The sequence below is a fragment of the Pholis gunnellus genome (assembly GCF_910591455.1).
Source record: "Pholis gunnellus genome assembly, chromosome: 22".
Taxonomy (NCBI): domain Eukaryota; kingdom Metazoa; phylum Chordata; class Actinopteri; order Perciformes; family Pholidae; genus Pholis; species Pholis gunnellus.
In genome coordinates this window covers 12930033-12954292 of record NC_136549.1, presented here as the reverse complement: position 1 = coordinate 12954292, position 24260 = coordinate 12930033, and the positions used below count along the sequence as shown (strand labels likewise).

The 24260-nt window shown below is 40.3% G+C and overlaps 2 protein-coding genes across 3 annotated transcripts; both read right to left on the bottom strand.

Annotated features, from left to right (window-relative positions):
* Nucleotides 1-4227: 4227 nt before the first annotated feature.
* On the bottom strand, nucleotides 4228-5503 carry kera (keratocan; the record flags this gene model as incomplete). Its single annotated transcript, XM_079183778.1, has 2 exons — nucleotides 4228-4517; nucleotides 4645-5503. The coding sequence occupies 2 exons, from the start codon at nucleotides 5501-5503 to the stop codon at nucleotides 4348-4350; spliced, it is 1029 nt and encodes a 342-aa protein (XP_079039904.1). The 3' UTR covers nucleotides 4228-4347.
* An 8900-nt stretch (nucleotides 5504-14403) lies between these two features.
* Nucleotides 14404-18472, bottom strand: lum (lumican). 2 transcript variants are annotated; one of them, XM_079184255.1, is made up of 4 exons: nucleotides 18431-18472; nucleotides 18085-18163; nucleotides 16296-17174; nucleotides 14404-15881 (listed from the first exon to the last, which is right to left on the bottom strand). In XM_079184255.1, the coding sequence occupies exons 3-4, from the start codon at nucleotides 17167-17169 to the stop codon at nucleotides 15727-15729; spliced, it is 1029 nt and encodes a 342-aa protein (XP_079040381.1). In that variant the 5' UTR covers nucleotides 17170-17174; nucleotides 18085-18163; nucleotides 18431-18472; the 3' UTR covers nucleotides 14404-15726. The 2 variants fall into 2 exon arrangements, with proteins under 2 accessions (XP_079040381.1, XP_079040382.1); XM_079184256.1 differs by lacking the exon at nucleotides 18431-18472 and having other exon boundaries at nucleotides 16296-17171; nucleotides 18085-18154.
* Between the last annotated feature and the right edge of the window lie 5788 nt (nucleotides 18473-24260).

Here is a 24260-nt window from a genome sequence, read left to right as displayed (position 1 = left end):
TGTTGGTAACAAACACGACTTGAGGGCACAGACAAGAGAGCCTTTTTTCTACTTGAATCATAAATTAGCATTTATGATTCTCACTGCCGTGACCCAGATAGCTGCTGTTCATAATGTTAGTGAGGTTGGTTAAGTTCATAAATGTGAATCCCTGTGGGAAGTGCTAATAAAATGAACTTATGTTAATTACCAATTAATAAGATGGCACCACAGACATTAGGAGTAGGAATAAATCATTTGTCAGCGGAGGAATTTTATAGCACACTATTAGCAGGTGTAGCCACACATGTCAGCAGGCCCGGGATAGACGATGAGAAAACCAGGAAAATAAGAAGAGTTTAAAGAGAGTCCTCCAGGCCGGGGCAGAGAAACGGAGAGCAAGGGAAGGGAAGAAGAGAAGAAAAGAGTGAGACGGAGAGAGAGAGAGAGAGAGAGAGAGAGAGAGAGAGAGAGAGAGAGAGGGACGTGGACAAGATGTTGGCCCTCAGGGTTAGATGGAGAGAGTGAGGAAAAGAGAGAGAGAGAGAGAGAGAGAGAGAGAGAGACAGGTTTCAAAGCTAACTCGACCCCTCGCCCTTTACAGAGGGCCTTTATGAGGCCCGGTCGCTGCCTGTCTCAGCACTCAAACTCCAAATTCCACCGAGGTTTGTGGACAGGATGGCAGTGACTTACTGCTGCAAGGAAAAGCTTCATTCAGCAGTGAGGGTGCTCAAAGACACACACACACGCACATTCTAGCACACACTTGGAAAGACACACCCTCTCACAGATGCACACTCTGTCTTAACACACCTATCTTTCAGAGAGAGAAAATTGAGAAACCTCTGCTGCTATTTGGGGATGAGGACAGATATAAAACAAAAAGAAACCCACAAACACATTCACAGGTTATTTAAGTCCTGAATCAAATCTGTGGTTATATCAGGGGGATAGACGAATTATGCAAATCGACCTGTCAGTATCTCTTGGAAATGTCCAGCATGAACTGAGTGCACCCTATTGAGGAAAGGTGAGCAGACTGGTGACCATCCCCACTGAAATAACCTTCTGTCACGAGGCTATGAAATCCAGCATGGTTACACTGAAAGAGGGACTATACTAGAGACAGAGGTGTGCTTATACAGGCCATCACAGTGTACAGTGTGTGGAAACTGTGTATGAGGCTAGCCTCCTGACTACCTCCGTGTTATGCTTGGCTTCCTGTTGGGCATTCCTGATATCTAGTGATTCTACCTTCTTTACCTTTAAGCAAACTTGACGGACGTCCCGTTACGACAGGTTGCGCAACAAACTGGTGTATTTGTATCACAAAAAAAGGGTTTAAAGGAACTTCAAAATCCTCAATCAAGCAGGTGATACAAATCTAAGTCATAAACAAAAATGATATATGAATAAAATTCAGAATATATAAAATTAAATAGATTCTAATCACACTCTTTGGAATTGGAGGGAGGTATATTCTTGCAAAAACGGACAAAAAAAAGTGAATGACTCGATAAATCTCTTGAGGCAAAATTCATGTATGCTTGCTTGTTTAGATATTGCATCAAAAAAGAAACAACGCTGCAGCTGTCAAAACTGCAAAATAAGTCAATATCAACAATGTTGCCAATGGTAATGATAATGAAAAAATATAAACACCTGTCGGACACTCTGCACACACCTGAATCACATTTACTGAAGCTTAAAAAAACTGCCAGCCACCATATCATAACCACTAAGATTGCCAAAGGACAACAAAAACATCCACAATTCAGTCACCAAAGCAAGTCGCTGAGTGGAAATAAAGCAGCTTCACCGCCAACCAATCGGCCAAGCGGCAGCTAAATAGCAGTGTTTTTTGAAAGGGGCAAGCAGAGCCTAATCCGCTGCACTACAGAGCCATTGAGCCGGCATGAAGATAGCACCAAGAACGCTTACCTCTGTCTCCTGCTTTCCCGAATGGTCCCTTCAGCCGTGATGGAGATGCTGAGGGCTCCGGGACTTGGCCAATGGTGAGAGGTCGCACAGGGTGCCTTGGAGAGGGGAGGGCGCGTGTGTGAAGTGTGTGAAAGGTGTGTGTGTGTGCGTGAATGTGTGTGGGAATGTGTAGGTCTGTGCGCTCTGGCAGACCTGAGTGCCCTGTCGCCTATGTGTGAAGGTAGGCACTGAGACTGATTGGACCAGAGCACATTGCTTTTGGTCAGTCGGATTGCACCCACCCCACACCGTACACCCAAATACGACCATCTGAAATACCACACGGCCACACACACACACACACACACACACACACACACACACACACACACACACACACCTACACATACACGTACACACACACACACACACACTTACAGACACCAGACACAGAGAGAAATAGAGGCCCCCCCAATGGCAAAATACTTTTTTATCCCTTACAAGAGTATCCTGTATGTTTCTAAGACTGTGGCTCAATCAGACAGATATTTGTCTGCCTTTTCCTGAGGTGAAACTCTGGCATGTGTTGCTTTCATGTATGGGGGGGATATACGGGGCCCTTGTACACAATGGAACCTCTGTGAGAAGCCCCTGTTAGCATGGTGCTGAGAGGAAGTCCCCTCTTGGAGGAAGGCCTCTGCCCTCCCTTTTGGTTGAAGCTGCTTTCTCTTTGCACCGTCGCTCGCTAAACGTTCTGCCTCAACTACAGATTTGAGTTCAGTCGTGGGATACTTATAACATGGCTGATGAGACGAGAACCGAAGATACCTGAGGGACGTGCTTCTTGTGCATCTCTGTACCAATGTGGGTGTGCGTTCAGAGGTGCTACATACACTCGTAGACGGTCTTCAATGTGCATTGGACACATACAGGATGCTACTGGCTAGCTTTACTCTGTCAGCTTTATTTGCCCACGATTTTGTCTCAACCCCTCTCTCTCACTCCCATGGTAACTCAAGACCTTTTGATGAGTGAGGGGAAAAGGACCTAGCGGGAATGCCAGAAATCCTTCTGCACCTGCCATATAGGCTGGGATTTATTTTCAGGGCTTTTCTTCTGCTAAGCATTCTCAAAAGGCAAAGAGCTGAATGCCCCAAAAAAGCTTGAGACAATGATTGATGCACCGTGTATGACACAGTTTATTGTAAAGATCCTCAGAAGTCCTGCAGAGTTGGTCCACTCTGTCAAGGCATTCATATAGTAGCTGTCAGTTAGATAAAGTAAATAGTTATTTTTAGCCAAAAAACAACATAGATGATAAAGAGAAAAAATAGCTGTCTTAAATCACAACAGCCAACCTTTTTTTCCACCCAGGTTTTGGTTTTTGACCATATAATGTGGATGTTTTTCTACTGTACGTTCACTTTCTAATGAAAAGATTAGTTCCCTAATGTTATTCTTCAATATATTTTTGACATAATTTGGAGGAAAACCTAGCTCCCTCATACCACAAATTGTACAAATAATAATTGTACAATTTGCATTAAAATATAATCTAAATAATGGAGTTGTAAAAAGAGGAGAAAATACCACTGGGGCACATGCTCATCTTCAGATGTTTTATTCAAATTGAAGACAATTCAAATGAAATCTCTTGGTCAGTTCATTCAGAAAAATAACACCCAGAATTAAAAAATGTGTTGGCATTTTCTTTTAAAACAGTCATCAAATGTATTTTGTGTACAAAACATTAAGCAATTTTGTCTGTGGATATTCTTTGTATTCTTTTTTTTCTCCTATATTAAACACAAATAAATTAGCTACTGTAAATATGCATATTTACAGTAGGTCATTTATAGAGTAGAGTATTTTTTCAAAGTAAATAAGACAGTAAACCTAAGACACAAGACCATTAATTTGCCTTCAAGTCTACAAGTATAAAGCAAAGTTTTTCCTGAAATAATAGAAATAAAAGGAAAAAGGACATTCAGCCTACATATTCATAAGCTTTGCCTCCTGCTCAAAGACGCATAATGACAATGAGTCCTCAACATGTCATTAACACATTTTGCTCTCCGATCCCCAAAAATCTCTGTCATGCTCAATTATAGTCACATTTTTATTCTGAATGCAAATGTTTACACCAAAATAAGGCACAACAAGTGGTCAATAGATTGCAGCATCAATACAGCTTCTAACCTGCAAGTTCTTTGTCATTATTTTCTTTCTTTTAGATGTTATTCAAATTTCACTGAAACAAAATCAATGTTTGCTGGAACTGAAAGAAACTTTTCCCTAAACCACAGCAAAGAAACAAGTTGATGCCAACTAATGTCAAATATTTCAGCTTCAAAAACATGCAAATATTACTCATATCAACAGTTCAGATTCACAGATAATCATCAGTTGTGGGAAATTAGAATTCGCCTACAACACCTTGTTTTTTCTTTAGATGACAATGGACCTCAGGAGACGGAAGCACAGAATGACATCCCGGGGAATTGGTGGCTTAATCGTATTGCCATCCAGTCTGAGATAGCGCAGGCGAGGAACACTTTCGTTAACAGAGTCGTCCACAGCGTCGAAGGCGACAGGACAGACGTTGGCGCCACTTACACCTGTAAATACAGAAAGGCAATGAATGAATTATTATAGCATTACAGGATACCTCTCTAATGAATGATCATATTCAATAGATACATAGAATAAACAGCTCTGGGTGTTTTGGGAAAATGTCAAACTTACTTTTGATATTGTTGTGGTCAAGGTGAAGTTGTTCAAGGCCTGATGAAATGAAGGGAACCTCGGTCAGCTGGTTGTGAGACAGCTGCAAGTCCAAAATGCTAGAGACATTGAACACATTGTTGGGAACTCCATTGCTGTCAAGCTTGTTGTGGTTGAGCCTCAGAAATGCCACTTTTGGCAAATCTTTGAAGTAGCCGGCTGGGATCTTCTCAATGTTGTTTCCATCGAGGAAAAGCTGGGTAGTGGTGGGTGGTAGGCCAAGAGGCATGCTACTGAGCTGGTTCTTGGCTAGATTGAGCTGTACCAAGTTTGTTAGACCCTTCAGGCTCACCTCAGTCACATCATCATCCATCAGCTTGTTTCCTTGGAGGTCCAAGAGGTTAAGCTTATCCAGACCAATGAAGACACGAGAAGGGATCTTGGAGATGCGATTGCGAGAGAGACGTAGATGCTCCAGGCTGGCTGGCAGGGGAGATGGCACAGAGGACAACAGATTCTCATCCATGTAGAGGTGCACCAGGTGAGACATTGCACTAAGGACACCTTCTTCTACTCCCTCACTATTGATTTTGTTGCGGTTTAGGTTCAACCAGCGCAGCTGGGTGGCGTTACGCAGGGCATCTGCTGACAGGACTTCAATTAGATTGTTCTGCAGGTAGAGATACCATGTGTATGGAGGGATGTTCGGGATGCTCTTCAGGCCTTTATTGTCACAGTAGACAGCACGAGGGAAGTTAGTGGGGCAGCGACACTCTTTAGGGCAGGCTTGGATCTGGGCCATATATTCCTCATAGGGCATGTCTTGGCCGAGAACTTGCCCAACCAGGCACAAGCAGAGTAGGCTCAGGAGAAGTGCCATGTCGATGCCCAACCTATGATGGAAAGGGAGACAAAACAATATTATAGACGCCTGTGTAATGTGCTACACTGTTACACACAAGAGGATCAGATCATTTGCAAAGGATTGGGGACTGTGAGGAATTAGGACCACACTATCTCTAATGACCGATACAACTGTTAGAACCCGTGTGTGTTTCATGTTCAAGATTAATAACAGTCTTGGTTAGGCCTTTCATATAGAAATCTAAAATAGACACACTTTAAATCCTGCAAATCATGTAGCTGGCATCAAATACGAAAGCATCGGCTGACTAAGCGTTCATAAATGCACAGTCGTTAAAACCCGGGCCCAAATTAGCCACCATGTTGCCTACTTTACCACTGATGTCATTATCATTAAATACCAATGGCAGCTGAGGGTAACCTGCTCTTTCTGGGTCATTTCTTTTTTTGCTTTGCCTGCCGATGACACGTGAAGCTCCAAAGACAGGAAGCAGGTCAACTCTAATTGTATTAGGACAATCTTGAAGCTCAGACTTGAAGACTTTGCATGTCAGTTGTAAGATGCATACTGTTCATCCGGCTTTTGATTGCAACACGTGTGGCCACACATTTCTAAGTCCACTTGCTTTGGTTTGTACAGCTGATACAATGATGCATGCAAATAAACACACATGCAAACAATCACTTCACGAGAACCAAATTCTTCCCCATGATAAGCGATGGCAGTTGAGGGAAACGGCAGATGGCCTGGTACTAGCCACACACAGGGGTAAAGTGAGATGCAAAAGGTAGTATACAATAGATACTATGTAACAGACAAGTGCAAAAACAAAAAAAGAGAGGTGAAAAAAACAAAATCTGAAATCAGCTGTATCAGCTTCCATCCAACCATCTCTTAAGTTTCTACTTGATTCCCCTCAGCTGCCATCTGGTGCTTGTTTGAATTCTTGATGCGCTCCATGTTTGCCTGGAACTCATTTCGGGATGGGCGTACATCAAAGACAAAGCCGCCACACCTGTTTTGAGATTTGTGTCCCTGCTTTTTCACTGTACAAGGGTAAAAGCTTCTTGACCCAGCTTTGGGATACGAGGTGTGGTGCAAATGATAAAATTGTTATCCATGCTTCCGTAAAGGTAAAACCCAATCACTTGATGCAAGACAAACATCTAACGAACCACCATCAAGCCATATCAATGTCTTTGCCTTCCAGAAACCCAGCTTACCTTAAACTCTGTAAGTTCCTTCTTGCCGTTGTCCTTCCTCAGCAAATTATCAAGCGTAGTCCCAAATGAAGGCTGTACCTCTCTCTTACCTGTATTTGTACTGCTATTTTTTTCTTTCAACCCGTGCCAACCTGTCATTCATGATGACACCAAAGCTTCCCTTGGCCAATGCGATTCTCCCAGGATCGAAGGTCATAATCCCATGGCGTTGTATAGTGTGCTAAGCCTTTTTAGTGCTTGAGACATGACCCACTTACAAACAGGCTAATACAAGCCTACCTGTTTTTTTTTGTTCGCTGGCTTCCACATGTATAACCCGACCTCCTTTGGTTGGCATGATTGATCCCTTTTTTTTAAACTCCACTCACAAATCCCTCAGCGTACTTTAGTGACCTTTGCGCTAATTTAGTGCTGCTGCTGTCCACGACGCGATCAGATCAGGATTCATTGTCAGTCTTACAGTGTTTGCAGTCAACACAGAATGTGGGATAAACACAAAGTCCATGAATACAGGTCAGTATAATTGTAATTTACAGATGATTGTCTCTAAATGCAAGCAAGACACCATCAAGACTGTTTACCAAGAATGTAAGCACATTATCCCCAAAATGAGACTTTTTTTACTTGGGAAGATGTGGCCTTGGTCCAATAGATCTTAGGTCAGATTTCGAGTAAATGCATACATTGACCATCCTGCCTTGTGTCAAACAGATAGACTATTTGATGTGGAGGTGGTGACACACATTACATATCATAATACTGCCCATAATTTGAATGCCACAGCCTATTTAGAGTACTACAGGGAACTTTCATTTTGGGTTGATTTTTGGCAGTCCCTGTGTGCAAAATGGTATAGGTAAGGCGACGCTCTGCTCCTTGCCGGAGGAGGAGAAGCTGCTCCCGGGCATGGAGCTCTCCACCTCCCTTAGCTCCAACTGTATGTCGGTGGCGGCAGCGAAGTCGGATCGAAATTATGAGGATTTTGGTGAGTACCTAAATTACAATGTTACGAGGGATGGTACGTTCTCCAGGCTTGACTGCTAAAGCATCCAGCACAGAGATGACGCACTCTACTTAAGTACAAAACGTTGCCTGCAAACATGAGGGTTGAGGGTGTTACGGGAGAGAGGTCAAGCTTAATCTGGGGGGATTTTACCTCACGCTTGCCAGGCAAATTGTTTTTGTACAAGCTAGCCAGTATCAGGATTGGTGACCCTTCAACATGCCAGCGTGAGATTGAGCTAATTTCCAGTGATGACGGCAAAGGCAGCAGGATAATCACAGCTGAGTTGTGTGAGGATAGGCGCAACACTTATCCATGATCAGCCATGCAATCCCATCATAGCTCCTCCTCTGTTTGCCAAGGTGCATTTGTGAACAGGGATGTAATCTTGTATGATCAGTTACACATCCAGACGTTAGCCCTGAGCAGATTTAAAGGAATTGTACAAAGACAAATCGCTATCTAGATGAAAGGACATGTTTGCACACACGTTTGCATATCCTAACAAGCTTGGTGACTTCACTTCTTTGCATCTCCAATGTGTTCTTTGAGCTAATAGTAAATTAAAGAAGACAAATGTCCTTGCCAGTCTCTCAGCATGATGCAGTTTGCTTATCATGAAGTCTGTTGTTAAAACCTCTACACTACGAATGTACCTCCCCTCAGCCTGTCTACTTATATTGGCAACCTTATAAAAGTTTTGGGATAAAATCAACAATCAGTCAAACTGATATGCATTTGGTGCAACCGTTAGATCAAGGCAGGCACCTGAACAATGAGTAACCAAGCAGCTATATAAAATAACAGAAATGACAACGTTTTAAAATACAATTAACAAGGTATAAATAACTCTTTGTTTTTATTTGATTTAACTAAAAATGGGTGTGATTTGATAAAAACTTTTACTGACTTGCACACAAGAGATGGGGTATTCTTCCAGTCTCATAAATAGTCATTAATAATGTGTGTTGAATGGTCCAACTGTTGAAAATGGTGAATCAGGGCTTCACATATCTGCAAAATGGAACATACACTTCTGAAAACAAATGTTGGCTACAAACTCCCTGACAGACTAAGGAGAAACACATGCAGAAGACTATGATAATGCTCACTTCCTGCCAGGGCCTTTGTGTCTGAGCCAGCTATGTTAATTATACAACGGATTGTATTTGCGCTGCATGGGTTTTGTGGGATCGGTTCCAGTTGATGGCTTTGCTGAAATCCACTTCATGACTTTGAAACATTTGGAAGAGTTTGCATGGCACACTGTATCCAGAGCTGAGAAAGTAACTGTGTTTATGGATGATTATGGAAATAAATACAGGTTTGGCAGTATATGTGACTTTCCAAGAGGTGTGTCATTTGCAAACTTTGTAGTTTCGTAGTTCATTCATTTCCAGGTTTGATTGTAAAACTTTAGCAAATTCATTGATTACACATCAATCTTAAGCCCGACCTAATTCATTAGATAAACTGTGACCGAAAGAAAAACTGCACGTATCATCTGAGACATTTACATAAAAAACTTTCAAAGCCTTGTTTAATTTACGTCACCTCTTTTACGTAATACCTGCAAGTTCAGAAACATAGGCATGCAATGTGCACCACATCAAATGTAAAGATTAATCCAATCAGATATAAACCATCTGAAAAATGCACTGTCCAAGCCTTTCACTCCCCCTCTTCATACAGTGTTTTACTTAAGAAATATAAGATCATCTTTACCTGGTCCTCCGACTGGTGTGAGTGGTCTCCATGCAGCCAGGTGTGGTTCGGTTCTGCTTCTCCAATGAATAGCTCTAATAATTGTCAACAGTGTCACTGTTAAGCCCAGTTAGACTTGTAATGTTGTTGGTTTGATTCCCCGGAGGCTGCACTTTGGACACCGGTTGAACCGAGAGGATGGAGCATGTGTTGTTGGTGGGAGGACGATTGTGTTTGAGTTGGGAAGTCCTTTCAGAGTTTGTGTTGCCTGCTTTTCTGCCAGCCCAGCGATTTTTTCCGCCTCTTTTTGTTTTGTCTCCTTGTTTTTTTTTTTTTAGAAATTGAAGTCATCAGTGTGGTATTAAGGGTGAAACGGCTGTCACTCCACCCAACTTAACCATTTGGGAGGATTCGCTCATTACCCAGTACCATGGGGGATGGGTGCAAAGCCACAGCCATTTTATGGCTCGTTTCAGCTCACAGGCCTTTGGGTGTGTTTACTAGGCTGTCAGGTGAAGATGCAGAGCAGCTTAGAGGGGTTTGCTCTCAGACATAGGAACATTTCACTTTCCTTTTTTTTTTTTTTTTTTTTTACAACTCAAGTAATTACTCACTTACGTCACTGTATAATTTTTTTTACACCTGCTCATTGCCAGAAAAAGGTTGACAATACAACACTGTCTAATGTGGTGGAACAGAAGCCCCAGATCACTATTTAAGTTAACCACTTATTTGGAAGTAAAAATGTAACTTTATTAGTTTTAGAGTGGCTCACCCGTAAGATATCATGGGAAATAGTAATTCCAGGAAAGCCGAGGCTGTAGACAAGCGTTTATCCTACTGTTAGTGTGCTTTTTTAGTTTGATGCTTTTTTATATGTATGCAAAGATTTAAACAAAGAGCTAAATCAAATGTCATGTGTGCACATCAATATATCATTTAAGAATACCTGCCTACCCTGTTTTCCAGAGTTTCCTTTGTATTTAATCTGCAAATGTGCTGCTGTTTGGTTGTTGGTCCTTCTTGTTTTTCTGTGTTGGTCTATAGGCTCTATAGACTCAAAACTATTCGATGGATTGCCGGGAAATTTTGGTAAAAAGTTTGTGGTTCCCAGATGATGAATTTGAATTACTTTGGTGATCCCCTGACATTTCCTGAGGATGACTTTTGTGGTTTTTGAGTGAAATGTCTTTACAACTATGGATGGATTGCCATGAAATTTGGTACACACATTCTTATCCACCTCAGCAGGAAGCTTACACTATAAGATGGGGCACATGATAAACATACCTGTGAAATAACAGCATTGTCATTCATAAAATGAATGTTCATATTTCGCTTAAAGCCGTGATGTGCACATTTTGAATATTAAGTTCAACAAATATGTGACTTCATTCCTTTTAAACTTGAATTTTATTTGTTAAGATTAGGACACAAGTTTACTTTGACTACATCCAAAGAAGAACCTTGGAAGATGGATTATGATGTGGCCATCTCTCACCCCTCCCCATCTTCTTGCCTTCTTTCTCAGCCCAGCTGTGTGTGCGATAAGGGATCAGATGGGACATCTGGATCCCATGTCAACACTTTTGAGGAAAATTGTTAAAACAATAAATGTACAAGAGATGGAGAGAGAGAGCTTGAAATAAAAGAGGGATGGGAAAAATCCAACAACACTTAGGAAACAACTGCAAAGTGTCAGTTGAGTAAAATCTGTAGAGAAAAATTAGAGACTATAGATTAGAGTGATGATGAATGGACACAGAATATGAATAACAACAGACATAAATAGAGATAAGAGCAGGAGATAGTCTAGACTGAAACACAATCTTTTGAGTTGGGCTGCCTGGCTGCAACAGCTGATTATACTTCCACTCACCATCTCAAGCAAGAAGATGTGAGGCATACGGCTTTATAAAAGGACTTTATTGTCTAGACATGGGCAGCAGGAGCTCCACTCAGGATTTAAATAAGGGCGACCCAGGAGGAAGAGGAGGAAATTGTCCTGGATTGGAAATCGGTACAAATGACCGTATAAAAACATGTGAACTGTGCTAAAAGCTGTTAAAACAAACATGTAACATGTTTTAAAGGCCGTGGTAGCGAGCTGACTGCTAATCATTTTACCCGCGGACTTGTATTGGATGGCATATAGAAGTCTCAAGGTGTCATTGATACCTCCCAGCAACTCCAAGACAGAAGACTACTGACTTTTATTCTCATAAGTGGGTCAAATTTGAAGTAAAACTCAACTTTACAGCTGGATCTACTTACAAACACCTATCAGGAATCAAATGGGACATCTGGAAGACATTTACATAACAACTACAAATGCCAGAAACCTAATCAACTAACCTACAAACTTTAAATAGTGTCTGCTGTACTGAGGAACTCTTGACTAATACTCAAGTGTTTCCAACACATGTGGAACACATCAGCGAGGATTCGTGGTGTTCTTACAGTTACTGCAGAGCTTTGCAAAGGCACTAATGATACTGAAGAAGGAGCTAATGATACTGAAGAAGGAGTTAATGTCAAGTAAAGACAGTGACTCTGAATCTTTGCTCCTGATTTATTATCCACAGTGCATTCATATATCACGAGGAACACTTTAGAGGATGTAACAGGGTTTCTCTGTCATTTCCTGCAATGATGACAGTTATCTGTCTTGTCTTTTATTACGTAAAGATTAGAATTGTTTCCAATTCTTGAATAGAGAATAGTCTGCGGTGGCTTCCAGACATTACAGATGCTGATACTCGTTGGAACACTTGCACTGATAATGAAAAGCAGAATTTTATAGCTTTGATATAACAATATCCAGAGTCTTTTTCTGTTGATGTAGGCACAATGTGATCCAGTTTAGTGGTCATCATTACTAAATAGTCCAACACGGCACGTGTTTTGAGCTGCAGTTAAACACACACAATCTATAATTCACCATATATGACTGAATTGTAAAGTAGTTTCAACTGTTACATCTGTTAATGTCCTCTTGTAAATAAAAAAAGACTTCAACATCAATTCCATATAAAGACTGATTCAGTCTTCTTACTGGTACATTGGACGGTGCAGAAACCAAAAGGAATGTGCTGATTTTCAAAGTTTTATTTCCCCCTGGCACACAATAAAAACACATTTCTCAGACTCCTCCAATAGTAAGATGAAAGGCACCTCACTACCACGAAGGGGCCAAAAACCTGAGCCTTATTCCTCCTTATTTAGTTTTGAATCGACCTATTGAGATGCAAAACTGTGGAGAGAAATGCTAAGCTATGGTTGTCTCTGCAGGAAAATAGCCCCAAAGACCTTTGATGAACCTGCATGAATGGTTTCTTAATACAGTTCAGTAAAGAAAAGTTTAGGGTTCTAGAGAAATAATAACATGAATCACTTTTGACCACGAGTGAGCCTGTATTGAAAACTGTATTCTAGGACAGTCCTCTCTTAAGGCAACTTTCCCTGTTTATATTGAAGCTCCACAGGGAAGCTTAACTGAAAAAAACTAAGTACTTTGAAATCATCATGGGGTATTTGTGGTTTCTGTCTGAGACAGTTGGAAGGGTAGATTTACATAGAAAATATCTGGAATTGTGCAAAACCCTGCAACCCCTGCATCCCTCCAGGACCAGCAGTTTTTTTTGTTTCACTCGAGGCTACATTTAAAGGTAGGATAGAAGAAAGATTATAGGTACTCTATGTACAGTAAATACTGGAAAGTAATGACTTGAGAGACATAAAGGGATGTCAGGAGAATACAAGATACAGATGAAGACCACAAGGTACGGCTCTTTGAAAACAGTTGGGCCATGAGTGTAAACAGCTCAGCTGAAACACACCAACAGGCCATGACGATTAAAAAAATGCATCTTTTCCCTTTCCCCTTTTCCCAAGATTTAGGCATGAAAGAAAGAAAATAGCAGCTAAAAAACGATGACCACACACTCCACAGAGTAAGGCAGCCCACTCTCACCAACTGGCTACGACACGACAATTTGGAAGAAACGTCATTGTGCGATAAGAATTCCCTTTTTTGCTTTTTGCGTGTCATTTGTACGGCATGTAGTCTGGACTGACTGCAATGCAAACACATCCGTGTGAATATACTACGCTGTGAAAACATAGTGTAGTATAAAGTGAGTGAGACCTCTTATGGTGGGCGAGAAGGCCAGGAGACCGGTGTTCGAGACCAATGTCACAAAGTGTTGTTGCTGTTTTGTGAAATTACATCATTGACGTTTGTGACGTGTTTTCCTGTTACATTGTTTCTGAATGTATTTTCAACGTACTTATTTTAAGCCCAGCCATTATGTTTTTTATTGCCTTAACCCAGCTGCTCCCATCACAGTAGTTTTGTTGGCTTAATATAACTGCAACCAATTTCGTGGTATCGACATTGCGTAAAATTACATGTAAAATGCCTAAAATGCTTAATAATGACAAGTAAATGTCAGAAATGTCATGCTATTTTTATGCCTTCCCATGACATTTGGTTGAGTAAGTAGTAAGTAGAAGTTTTATATTATTATATACTGTAATATATTATCTCGGTGGACAGAACTGACTGTAGAGGCTCTGTTGACTTGGCTCCAGTTTATTCCTAAAAGCAAACTATAAGAGATGGGTTTCTAATGTTTGTATTCATACTGTTACCTATGTAACCATTATAGAGCAATATGACTCTTAGTATTCTAGGTCTGGGTATAGTCAATTCATTGTCACTGACATCAATTCAGAGATTTGCAGAGAATACCCCAATTTGGTTATTTTATACCTTTAGGCAAAGATTATAAACACATTGTACTTTGTAACTAATGTATTTATTTATTTTTGTCTAACTTGAAAGTTGCCTTTTAAATACCATAAATGCTATCCTTAAAGCTAATTACACTTCCTCTGAATCAAATAAGATGGCTTCATCCATTTGTTTCCATACATGCTTGAAAGTAATTACAGCAGGCTTAAAAAGCAATATCATACAAATATGTTGGAAACATAGTTTATTCAACTGTTTTTGGTTTCCTCACAGCAAATCCAAGAGCAGTTACTGAGTCAAAGGCCACAAAAAGAAATCACGATAAAATGGAAAATGACCTAAACAAAATGTGATATTACTTCAACCAACATGACACTGCTGCTAAGTTGAATTTTTATGGGCAAGAAGCATTTATCAAACATAGTGAACAACAACGTAACAATGACCTCAACTGCAAAAGCTCTAGTTTATTATGAAAGAATGGTACCATTGGCTGCATGCAAATAATGCAAGTGTATACAAATATGCACATTTAAATTGACAGCTAGGAATTAGGTATGGTAAAGAAACAATTTGAATCGTGATTTCTTGGAAACATCATGAATCATTTCAAGGTTTAGCTAAGCAGAAAAAAAGTTGTTTCAAGAATACTACCAACGTCTTCATCAAGTGTCATTTATTAAACTCGTTGACACCAAGTAGTTCAGAAACAGGTTAGTTTTCTCTAAATTGGAATTAAAAGAGTTATTTCCAATAAGAAATCGACATTTCTCAGTCGGGTATGTGTATACATGTTTTTGCTTTGTAGTTCAAAGAAGTCAATAAGTGGAACATCATGGTATTTGCATCAAGACACAAGTAAATAACACTGGTATTTTACTGAAAACCACTTTGATTCATTCAAGATGTTGAAAAATGTGACTTCTAAGTAACTGCTATTTTACATTTGTTGCTGGTCCTTTGCACAGCAATGGATTCATTATTGTACCCACCTTTTATTATACATGCGAAACAATGGAACATACAATACAGACAACAAAATGACAACTGAATTGAGACATTGGAGCCATTGTTTACTCCATTGTGTCTTTCTTCAATATCATCAAATACAAGTTTGGAATGTTTAAAGTGTGTGTTTTCAATCAAAGCATGTAAATACATGTTTATTTACAGAACTTTTGGTCCTTTTTATGTTTTCTATATTTCTTTCCTCTTTTTATGCCTTCATGTTTATTTGATGAGAAATTTAAAAACACTTGTTTGATGACTAATGAATTTAAAAATCTGACTGCATGTTTGGCAAAATATGTTGGAACTTGTCCTTTCATCTATTGTATCTCAAATTTACCCAGCTCTTGATTCATTCAAGATATATATTTAATTGATGAAGATGTCATTGCAGCACATTTGCGTAATACTTATATGCAAGGACATCTGAGTACTATGACAGAAGGGGATATTACGCCATTGAAACCCAGAAGGCTTTGGGCTGACTTGTGTCATTGTAGTGGAGAAGGAGGTCATGGCTTGGTTATTGATTTGAGGGAGGTCCTTATTCAAACATGATATCTGAAGCTTGGCGCAGGCAGGTGGAGTAGTCATGGGGCATGCTGGCAGGTGTGATTTGGTTGGCGTCCAGACGCAGATGCTTCAGGTGGGAGAAGTCGACGGGTGTGATGAGCTTGCAGAAACTTGTCAGTTCAAACTCTGCAGAGAATCAAAAGTGGAGAAAAAGTTATGGAAGTTGACAGAAAAGCAAAATACTCAAAAGTTATTATATACCTTTCAACCCCCTTATACTTAGGGTTAAAGATACCCTGTGGAGTTTTTGATCACTAGCATGAGGACGCATGCAAAACACATTCCTGTGGTTCCATGCTATTCTGCTGACCGACAGTCGTTGACGACAATGGACAAAGAAACATAGCAATGCAACTGCAAAGATAGTCAAGAAGATTGCAGGCTTGCAACCATGGATATAAACAATGCACAATTAAAATTCTTCAAAAAAGTAAGCACTTTTGTTATTCGTGGGGGTTGGTAAGGCATACTAGTCATACACATAACATTAAGAAAATAGCCTAAAATAGCCAAGAGATAAGATTGCCAATTGACACTCACTGTTGATTTCGTTGGCCTGGAGATAGAATTGCTCCAGGTGCTCGTTGATCTCGGGGATGGACTGCAGCTTGTTGAAAGACAGGTCCAGCTCCACCAGTGATGTCACATTGAACACTCCAGCAGGGAGTCCTGAGTCCACCAGCTTGTTGTGGGAGATCCTCAGGTACTGCAGCGAGGACAGCTTGCTCAGGTATCCTGCACCGATACTGTCAATGTCGTTATAGTCAGCGTAGAGGATTTCCAGGGAACTAGGGACTCCGGCTGGCAGCTTTTTCAGCTTGTTGTGGCTCACATCCAGGGACAGCAGCTTCTTCGACCCTTTGAATGCTCCCCCGATGGCATCGGAACTTAACTTATTGTACTGAAGGTTAACGGAAGTCAAGTTCTCCTTGTCAGACAAGAGTCCAGAGGGGAACTTGGATATCTTGTTGTGCATCATCTTCAGCTCATCCAGGGACTTTGAGGGAGGGATGATTGGCTCTGTCAGGTTGTTGTTGCTGAAGAATAGCTTCTCCAGGGCTGTGAGCTTGTCGATGGTGCCCTTTGCTATCTTAGCATTGGTAATCTGGTTGTTGTCAAGTACCAACCAGCGAAGTCCATCAGTAACATTATCAAACACCCCTGCCTTGATCTCTTCTATCTGGTTGTTCTGGAGGTACAGGTACTTGATCCCTGTTGGGACCATGGGAACAACCTTGAGCTTGCGGCTGTCACAATACATGGCGGTAGGGAAGTTGATTGGGCAGTCGCATTCTCGATCACAGTTGGGCCCTGAGGGTCCTAGCATGGAAGCAGGCTGGTAGTCATAGTCGTCATACTGGCACAGGGCTACGCTGACCAATACGGCCAAGAGGGGTGCACGGAGAAGAAACATAACTTCTTGGGAGCCAACAGACAGAAGGGAGGGGGAGGCATGTAATAAGATGCAAAGGTTAGAGGGGTCAAGACAAAATGTTAACAACAGCAATGAGACATAAATTGATTTCTTTTGTTGAAGCCTCATTGTAAGAATACCATAATGGGTTGAAAGATAAAATAACTATAATACAATACAATGCCCCAATATTATAAGTCAAGAGTTCAAGTCAACCCATTGTTGACCCAATAAGTCCACGTCGAGCCACATCATTACAGCTGCAGCTTGAACCAAACTGCACTGCTCCCACCACTTCATCTATCAACTTGTCACATTTCGACATAAACTGGCAATGGAAGCAATAATGCAACACAGATGTTCCTGGAGTGCACAATATATATATGCATGCAAAATGTTACACTGATCTTCAACACATGTTTTTTGTATGAAACACTAAATAAAGTGATTTTCATCCAATGAAGCAAACACACAGGACAATGAACTAAAACCAGACATATAACTAGTTCAGGATTATGACTGTACAACATCAACCCTGCAGACATTGCAGAACCAGAATAATTAGATCCAGACACATGAAAAATGCAGATAGAAACTGGATCCAAGTGCAACAGATAGCTTTCTAAAGTGACCAACACCTAAGAAACAGTCCTAAAAATACACTGCAGATCTGTAAAAATATGTAAGATCTAAGCAAATGCACTGTTCTCCTTGAACAATATGCAAATCTTGAACAATATGCAAAACTTCTACCACTTATTTTTTGTTTCATGCATTGGTAATTTTTTCCTTCTCTGTACCAGCACTAGCCACGGACCATAGCTGTGACATCTGATAATCTCATCCGGAAAGCAAAAATAAACAGTAATAATTAAACAGGAAATCACAAATCCATGCCTCCACAAGAAAGCTTACCTGTGGTTCTCTCTCTTCGTGTGTGTGGGGTGGAAGGCCAGTAGGTAAGAACAGTGTGGTGTTTAAAAACTGGAGGTCTCTGGAGAAAAACACAGAAGGAAAGAAGGAGAGAGGGGGTGGAGAGAGAGAGAGAGGGGTAGATGGAGAGACAGAGAGGGAGGAGGGGAGGCTTCTTTAGCAAACTGCAGTCAGGTCGTCATATAAATTGAAGGTGTCATAATTATGACTGTCTAGGGGAGCATCATCCAAAAACTGCTGTCAACTAACCAAGAGCAAGTGCATCAAGAAACGTGAATACTATATCACAAAAAAGCTAAAAAAATAAAAGTATGATACTTAATATTACCTCCACCTTTTCTACGATGTATCGCCTTTACAGACCAACCACTTCTTCTGGTTATTGTTCTCCAAACAACCATCTCAAAATGTCTGCAAGAAGAAACTCAAGTTGAAATTGGGAAGGCGGTTTGTGGGAAACTCTAAACAGTAGGGGAAGCTATGTGTGGAAAAATGTGAAAATGATCTCTGGCAGCCATTTAACCCAGACGCCGGTTGTGAAGAGGAATACATTTAGCAGTACCTCTCGATCTGCGAATAAGGCTTTGGAAAATCTGACAAAGAGGTTATGAGACGGCCAGAGAAGACTTGCATAACACTTGACGCAATCATTTATTCTCCTCTGTTTTTGACCAAAGGTATGGTACTGAAACATAGGTAGGTTAGAGCTGAAGTATTCTACTCTTTATTCTTGTAGCGCAACACTTTTCTTCTCCACAAGCAGAGCAGTGAAATTACCCTGTGTATTATATACTTCTCAAAACAAATAGTGAGACAAATGATCAAGGGTGCAGTTTAAGGAAGGGGGTGGAAAAGATCAATGGCCAAATGTTTCTGCCATTTGTTGGTGGACGTCCATCACACCATCACAGCATGCAGGGAATTGACGCATGGATTTAATTGGTCGCAGTATGGTCTGTTTCTCTCCTCACATACCATTCTTAGAGATCATCTTGGACACGTTTGCAAGTGTGTGGAAAACTTTCATACTTTGCATTCTAACTCAAAATATCTGATTTCCCCTGATATTCCTCCCACACCAGACGATCAGTTTGTCGTTCGACTGCTTTTTAGAATTGTTACCTCCTTGCTTTCATCTGAAGGCTCGTTTGACTCACTGAATCATCTTTTTCCTTGACATTTGTAAGAAATAATACCGGCCATCTGAAAGATCCCAAAAAGTATTTATTTAGACATTGAGTTTTTGTTTTCACTTTGTATAGCTAACTCTAAAGAAAGGAATCACTGTGCCTGTGTGTCCTTTGCATATCTGTTCATCTGATGGAGCTCAATGGGTTTATTGCTGGGGGCAAAAGGATGTGTAGTGTTGAATTTGGTGCAATTTTGACATGCAACACATTCGATATTAATACATTTTGAATAAACAAGCAATAGCGCTTTGTGCAGCAGCGGGGGGCTTGAGGGCTCTGCGGACTGAGTTGAGCAAGTGGGCCTTTAGAGGCCACGGCTTGTTGACTGCAGTCCAACTTTGCTGCTGGTCGATTGGCCCAAAGGATGCTTTTGCAGACTCTCTGAAATCTGCGGAGTGAAATAACACTGCAACTGTGTTAAAAAAAAGAATGGAATGTTTCATGTGGGGAAAGTGGATGGAAACAGTATGAAGACCACAATAAACAGCTTGGCATTTCAGTACACAAAGCAGCTCAAAACCTTTTCAAGGAGAAACTATGTAGTAATTTCCAACAGTCAGTTATCTAAGCAAACGTAATGCATCTCAGATTATTGTTGGGAAGGTGAAAAATGCCCTTAAACTATTTCCTCAAGCCAATCTTTACCCATTTTTTCTGTATCTGTATAAAAAACTCTAGAGAACTTTGTTTCTGAATAATAGATAAGAGATTACCTTTTTACTCTCCTGTTTTTACTCCCTTATTTGTGTCTCCGCTGACATTCAGTGATAGATGCCTTTAGTGGCAATGCAACAAAGGCATTTGAGCATGTGAGCAAGTCATTAGTATTCCTGGGTCAGTAGTTTAAAACCCCTTAAAAGGTCACAAGAACCACTTTAAAACATACAAGTACACTAATTATGTTCCTAAGTGGTCCAAAAATAACCCTTGATACTCGCTGTCCCAGTACATTTCATAGTGCAGAGAATAGACAAACCCGTCATACTGAATAAAAACAGCTTTCCATTGGTCTGCACATTTGTGCCCTTCATCAGGAAAAAAATATTTATTTCATGGAGGTTGGTGTGTTTTTACCTCTGTAACTGGCAGTGTTTTTGTGTGAACCCAGACTTAAGCTGTTCCAGACTGTTCGCATAATGGAGGCTGGAAAACAGACCTTTTGCTTAGTCACTGTACTTCTTCTCCTCCGGAGTGTTGTCTGCCTTATGCTCTCACATCCTTTCCATTGGGCCAGATGGCAGACATTGGCTTTCAGAACTGTTTTCCTAATACTTTTGTTTGTACTTAAATGGAACTTGTGTACTTTCCCTGCAGTAATGCCAAGTAATGAATTATATTAGAACATGAATTCATGGAACAACCAAACACAGATACAACTGTTTCCCATGCATTGAAAATATTCCAGGGGCTAAACCAGATATATTGAGATCTTTTTAAAATTGTATTTTGTCCTTCAAAAGTCAAATTATGTAATATATTCAATAAAATCACTTTGCTCACACCTTCTTTGCTCTTTCTTTTAACCTCAGTGTGTTTACCGGTTGCAAGTAACTTTGTTGCACGATGTAAAAGAAGGCCTCCAATGCTATTGAGTTGGTTTGCTACTTTAAGCAATATATTTCATATTAAGTCAAATCACTTCCTGAAATGTAAAATGGTCGGTGCTGCTTAGATTGATAATGAAGATGCATTACTCTGCAGCCCTGTACAGCTTTTAATTGTTTTAGTTTGCTGGTCTAAAAGAATAAAAACATTAGTTTCTCTCGTGTTGTGTCCTGTTTTTAGGTTCAATGAGAGTATTTTCTTACTTATCCAGTTTAAAAGAATGGGGAAAACTAAAGCAAAGTGGCAATTTTAATCAACAAAGCAGGAAATGCATGAAAGTCACGGGTGGTGTTCATACTGGTAAAATGAAAATGGCAGAAAGTACCAAAAGAACGATAAGTTAGCCCACTGCCTAATGCTGTTGAGTGGAGTTGATTTTGAATAAAGTCATAAACGTACTCACAGTAGTCGCCAACACCACAGCCTACATGATCTATTTATAAAATTATAGCGTTTACCAACCCTGTCACTGCTGCTTTGCTGTGAACATAATTCTTTATCTGTGCAGAAAGGATGGCAATAATCAGAGTTTATGGGTGTTCAGAAACCCAAACCTATTAACATTTTAGCTTGAGGACGTCATCCATCACTTGGCTTTATTAGAAGGAAAACAACAAATTTGCTGCGAAACAATTTGGAGAGAAACGGTGATAAAAGTCAGTCAGAACACATTTGAGGGAAGGAAGCAGGATGACTAAGTGAAGTGTCAGAGTGTTTTTCTCCTTGAAAATAAAATCAGTTTGCAACAGCTTCACTCTGTGTCTTTGAAGGTTGGGGGCCTTTAACTGTTCCTGGAAGTGTTTTGTTCTGAACCAAACATTCTGGCCAAGTTACAGACGAAGGGCACAATGTGTGTACACTCGTGGAAAGAACTCTCTTTCTTCCTTTATCTGAGGATTTTGTCTGTAGTTTACCTCTTGGAGACAAATATATATATGTTGAACCACTGCCTTAGTACTCATACAAATATCATAACAGCTTCCAGTCAGTTTTGTCCAATTCAGATCAATCTATTTTGAACTTTCAAATCAATACTCGGTTTCCACTAGATTACAAAACAGCACCTTTTGTATTACTGGAAATTCTAGGACACAGTTAAAGTGAAATCATTTTAAGAATTCAATGATTCTACATGCACTCAAACTTCACAGTTTCAGTTATAACAACCAGAAATACTGCATTTTAGCCAAATGTCACATTTCCCATGAGTTGATTGGAGGGATTACCTGTTGTGCAACGACTGGCTCCCAGTAAAGACTTGTCCCCTCTTGGCCAATCAGGCTGTGAGTATGCACTTTCTTTAGGGCTTAAGAGAGGTGGGGGATTGCTCACCCTTGACTTTATGCAGACCTAATTTTAGCATATTCAGCGAGAAACTCTTGTCTGTAGGACCCTTTGAGACTTCTTTACCGTCTAAACTTTTCTTGAGTGAATATTAATGGACACCTTTCCACTAGGTTACTCGCATCAGGTTAGACCTATGTGCTATTTGTGCAAGAGTTTGTGATTGCCGAATGATAATCTTATGCCCAAAGACTTTCAAATTCTCATTGAAACCCCCTTCAGACACATTTCCTTATTTGCAAAGATGAATACAAAAATATATATCTATATATGTAACATAAAAACTGACATGTTAAAATCTGTGCAGTGCAAATTATCTCACCATACACAGACATAGTTACAGACATAGTTACAGATAAATACGAGCACATGAGCAGAAAAAAAAACGTCCAAACTAAGGTACACGTGCCCTGACAGAGGTACACAGGATGGAGATCCAAGCATATTAGCAAACTGGGATATTTTTGGACTTCTTGGCACAGACACACAGAGGCTTCTAACACAATCTCAGACAGCACTCAGACACCACCTTCTGCTCCTACCATGTGGCCATGTGGTAAGCACTGCGCTTAAAACCAGAGACTCATCCCCAGGCAGGCCAAGTGATCTGTCATGGGCTCACATGTGCTGCAAAAGTGAAGTGGAATCAAAATGTACTCTTCATAACAGACCTCTGTTCCTCTGGTGTTTTTTAATTACCTGCCTGCATCACACAAATTACCCTTATTTTACAATCCCCAAATTAAGGGATAAAGTGAATTGTTTTCATATAAAATCTCATGCACAGTAATAATGGGGTTTAACACATTGTTGTGTTGTTGATAGGATTTGATTGAGGAATTCAGCATCTCATTACAGGTATCTAACAGGTTTTTATGTGTACGCGACATTTGGTAAATGTAGTTTGGATTTGCAGATTGAAATAACCCTCTCCATAACTGTGTAACACATCTGCTCTTCGGCAGGATCTCACCAGTCTTTTCTTTCAACATGGTGAAGCCGCTCAGCTTACTTTGGTTGCATAAGCGCCACAAGACGGGCACTTCACCTACAAACACACACACACACACACGTGCATGTGAAAATGCACTAAGCAATGAGTGTACAGTATGTGCAAATATGCTCTGAATTAAGTCGATGGAAACATATTTGCACACAACTGATTTTCTCCAAAGTATTTCTTCTACTCAAGCTTTTTACACATCAACGGAAACCTCGCAGACACTTCAGTACACGCAGCAACACACAAATACTGGCTGCGGGCCTAAAGCAATAAGTCTAAGTGCTTATGGTGTAGAAAGGCTAGTCGTCTGTTGAGGAGATCAAGTTGGACCGTGCTCATGCATGTGCCTTTCAAGGGGGAGACACAGGCAACGAATATAGAGTGCTGTTCTAATACAGACCACATGGGGGCAACAGCTTGAAGTACATTCACTTTGCTACAATAAACTGATTCTGAGGTGTTGGGATGAGAGCCAGCGCTCAAACACTGAGGCCTTTCAGTCTGTTCTTGTCTGAAAAAAAAGAGAGACCAAAGTCATATCAGTGGGAGAGGATTTTGAGCCAATCATAACTCTTAAATGTTCTTTTTTTACAACTTCTTTTTTGGGTATAGGCAGTATGCATTATTTGTAATTCAATGCCACACAGTTAGAATTTTAGTGAGGAAAGCAGCTTTACTGTGGAGGCCCAAAAGTGACAACTTCTCATTTTTCTATATCGGTTAAGTTGATGAAGTAAATGGAAACTGTTGTATATTTTTTTCAATCCTGTCTCACATTTAGTCATTTATCTTCTACCCACACATTTTTTTTAATTTTCCCATTTTCCTCCCAATATCTATACTGTTATCCAAAACCTCCCATTTGTGTTGTTGCTTATAATAATGATAATTGTTTGTTTGTAGTTGTGTGTTAGTGGCGAATAAGAGAAACAGAAAGGAGTGTGTTTGAAATAAGCAGTTGGTGGCAGTAATGCACTGATACTTTTGCTCAAAAAGAAAACCTAGCTTTTTGGGGG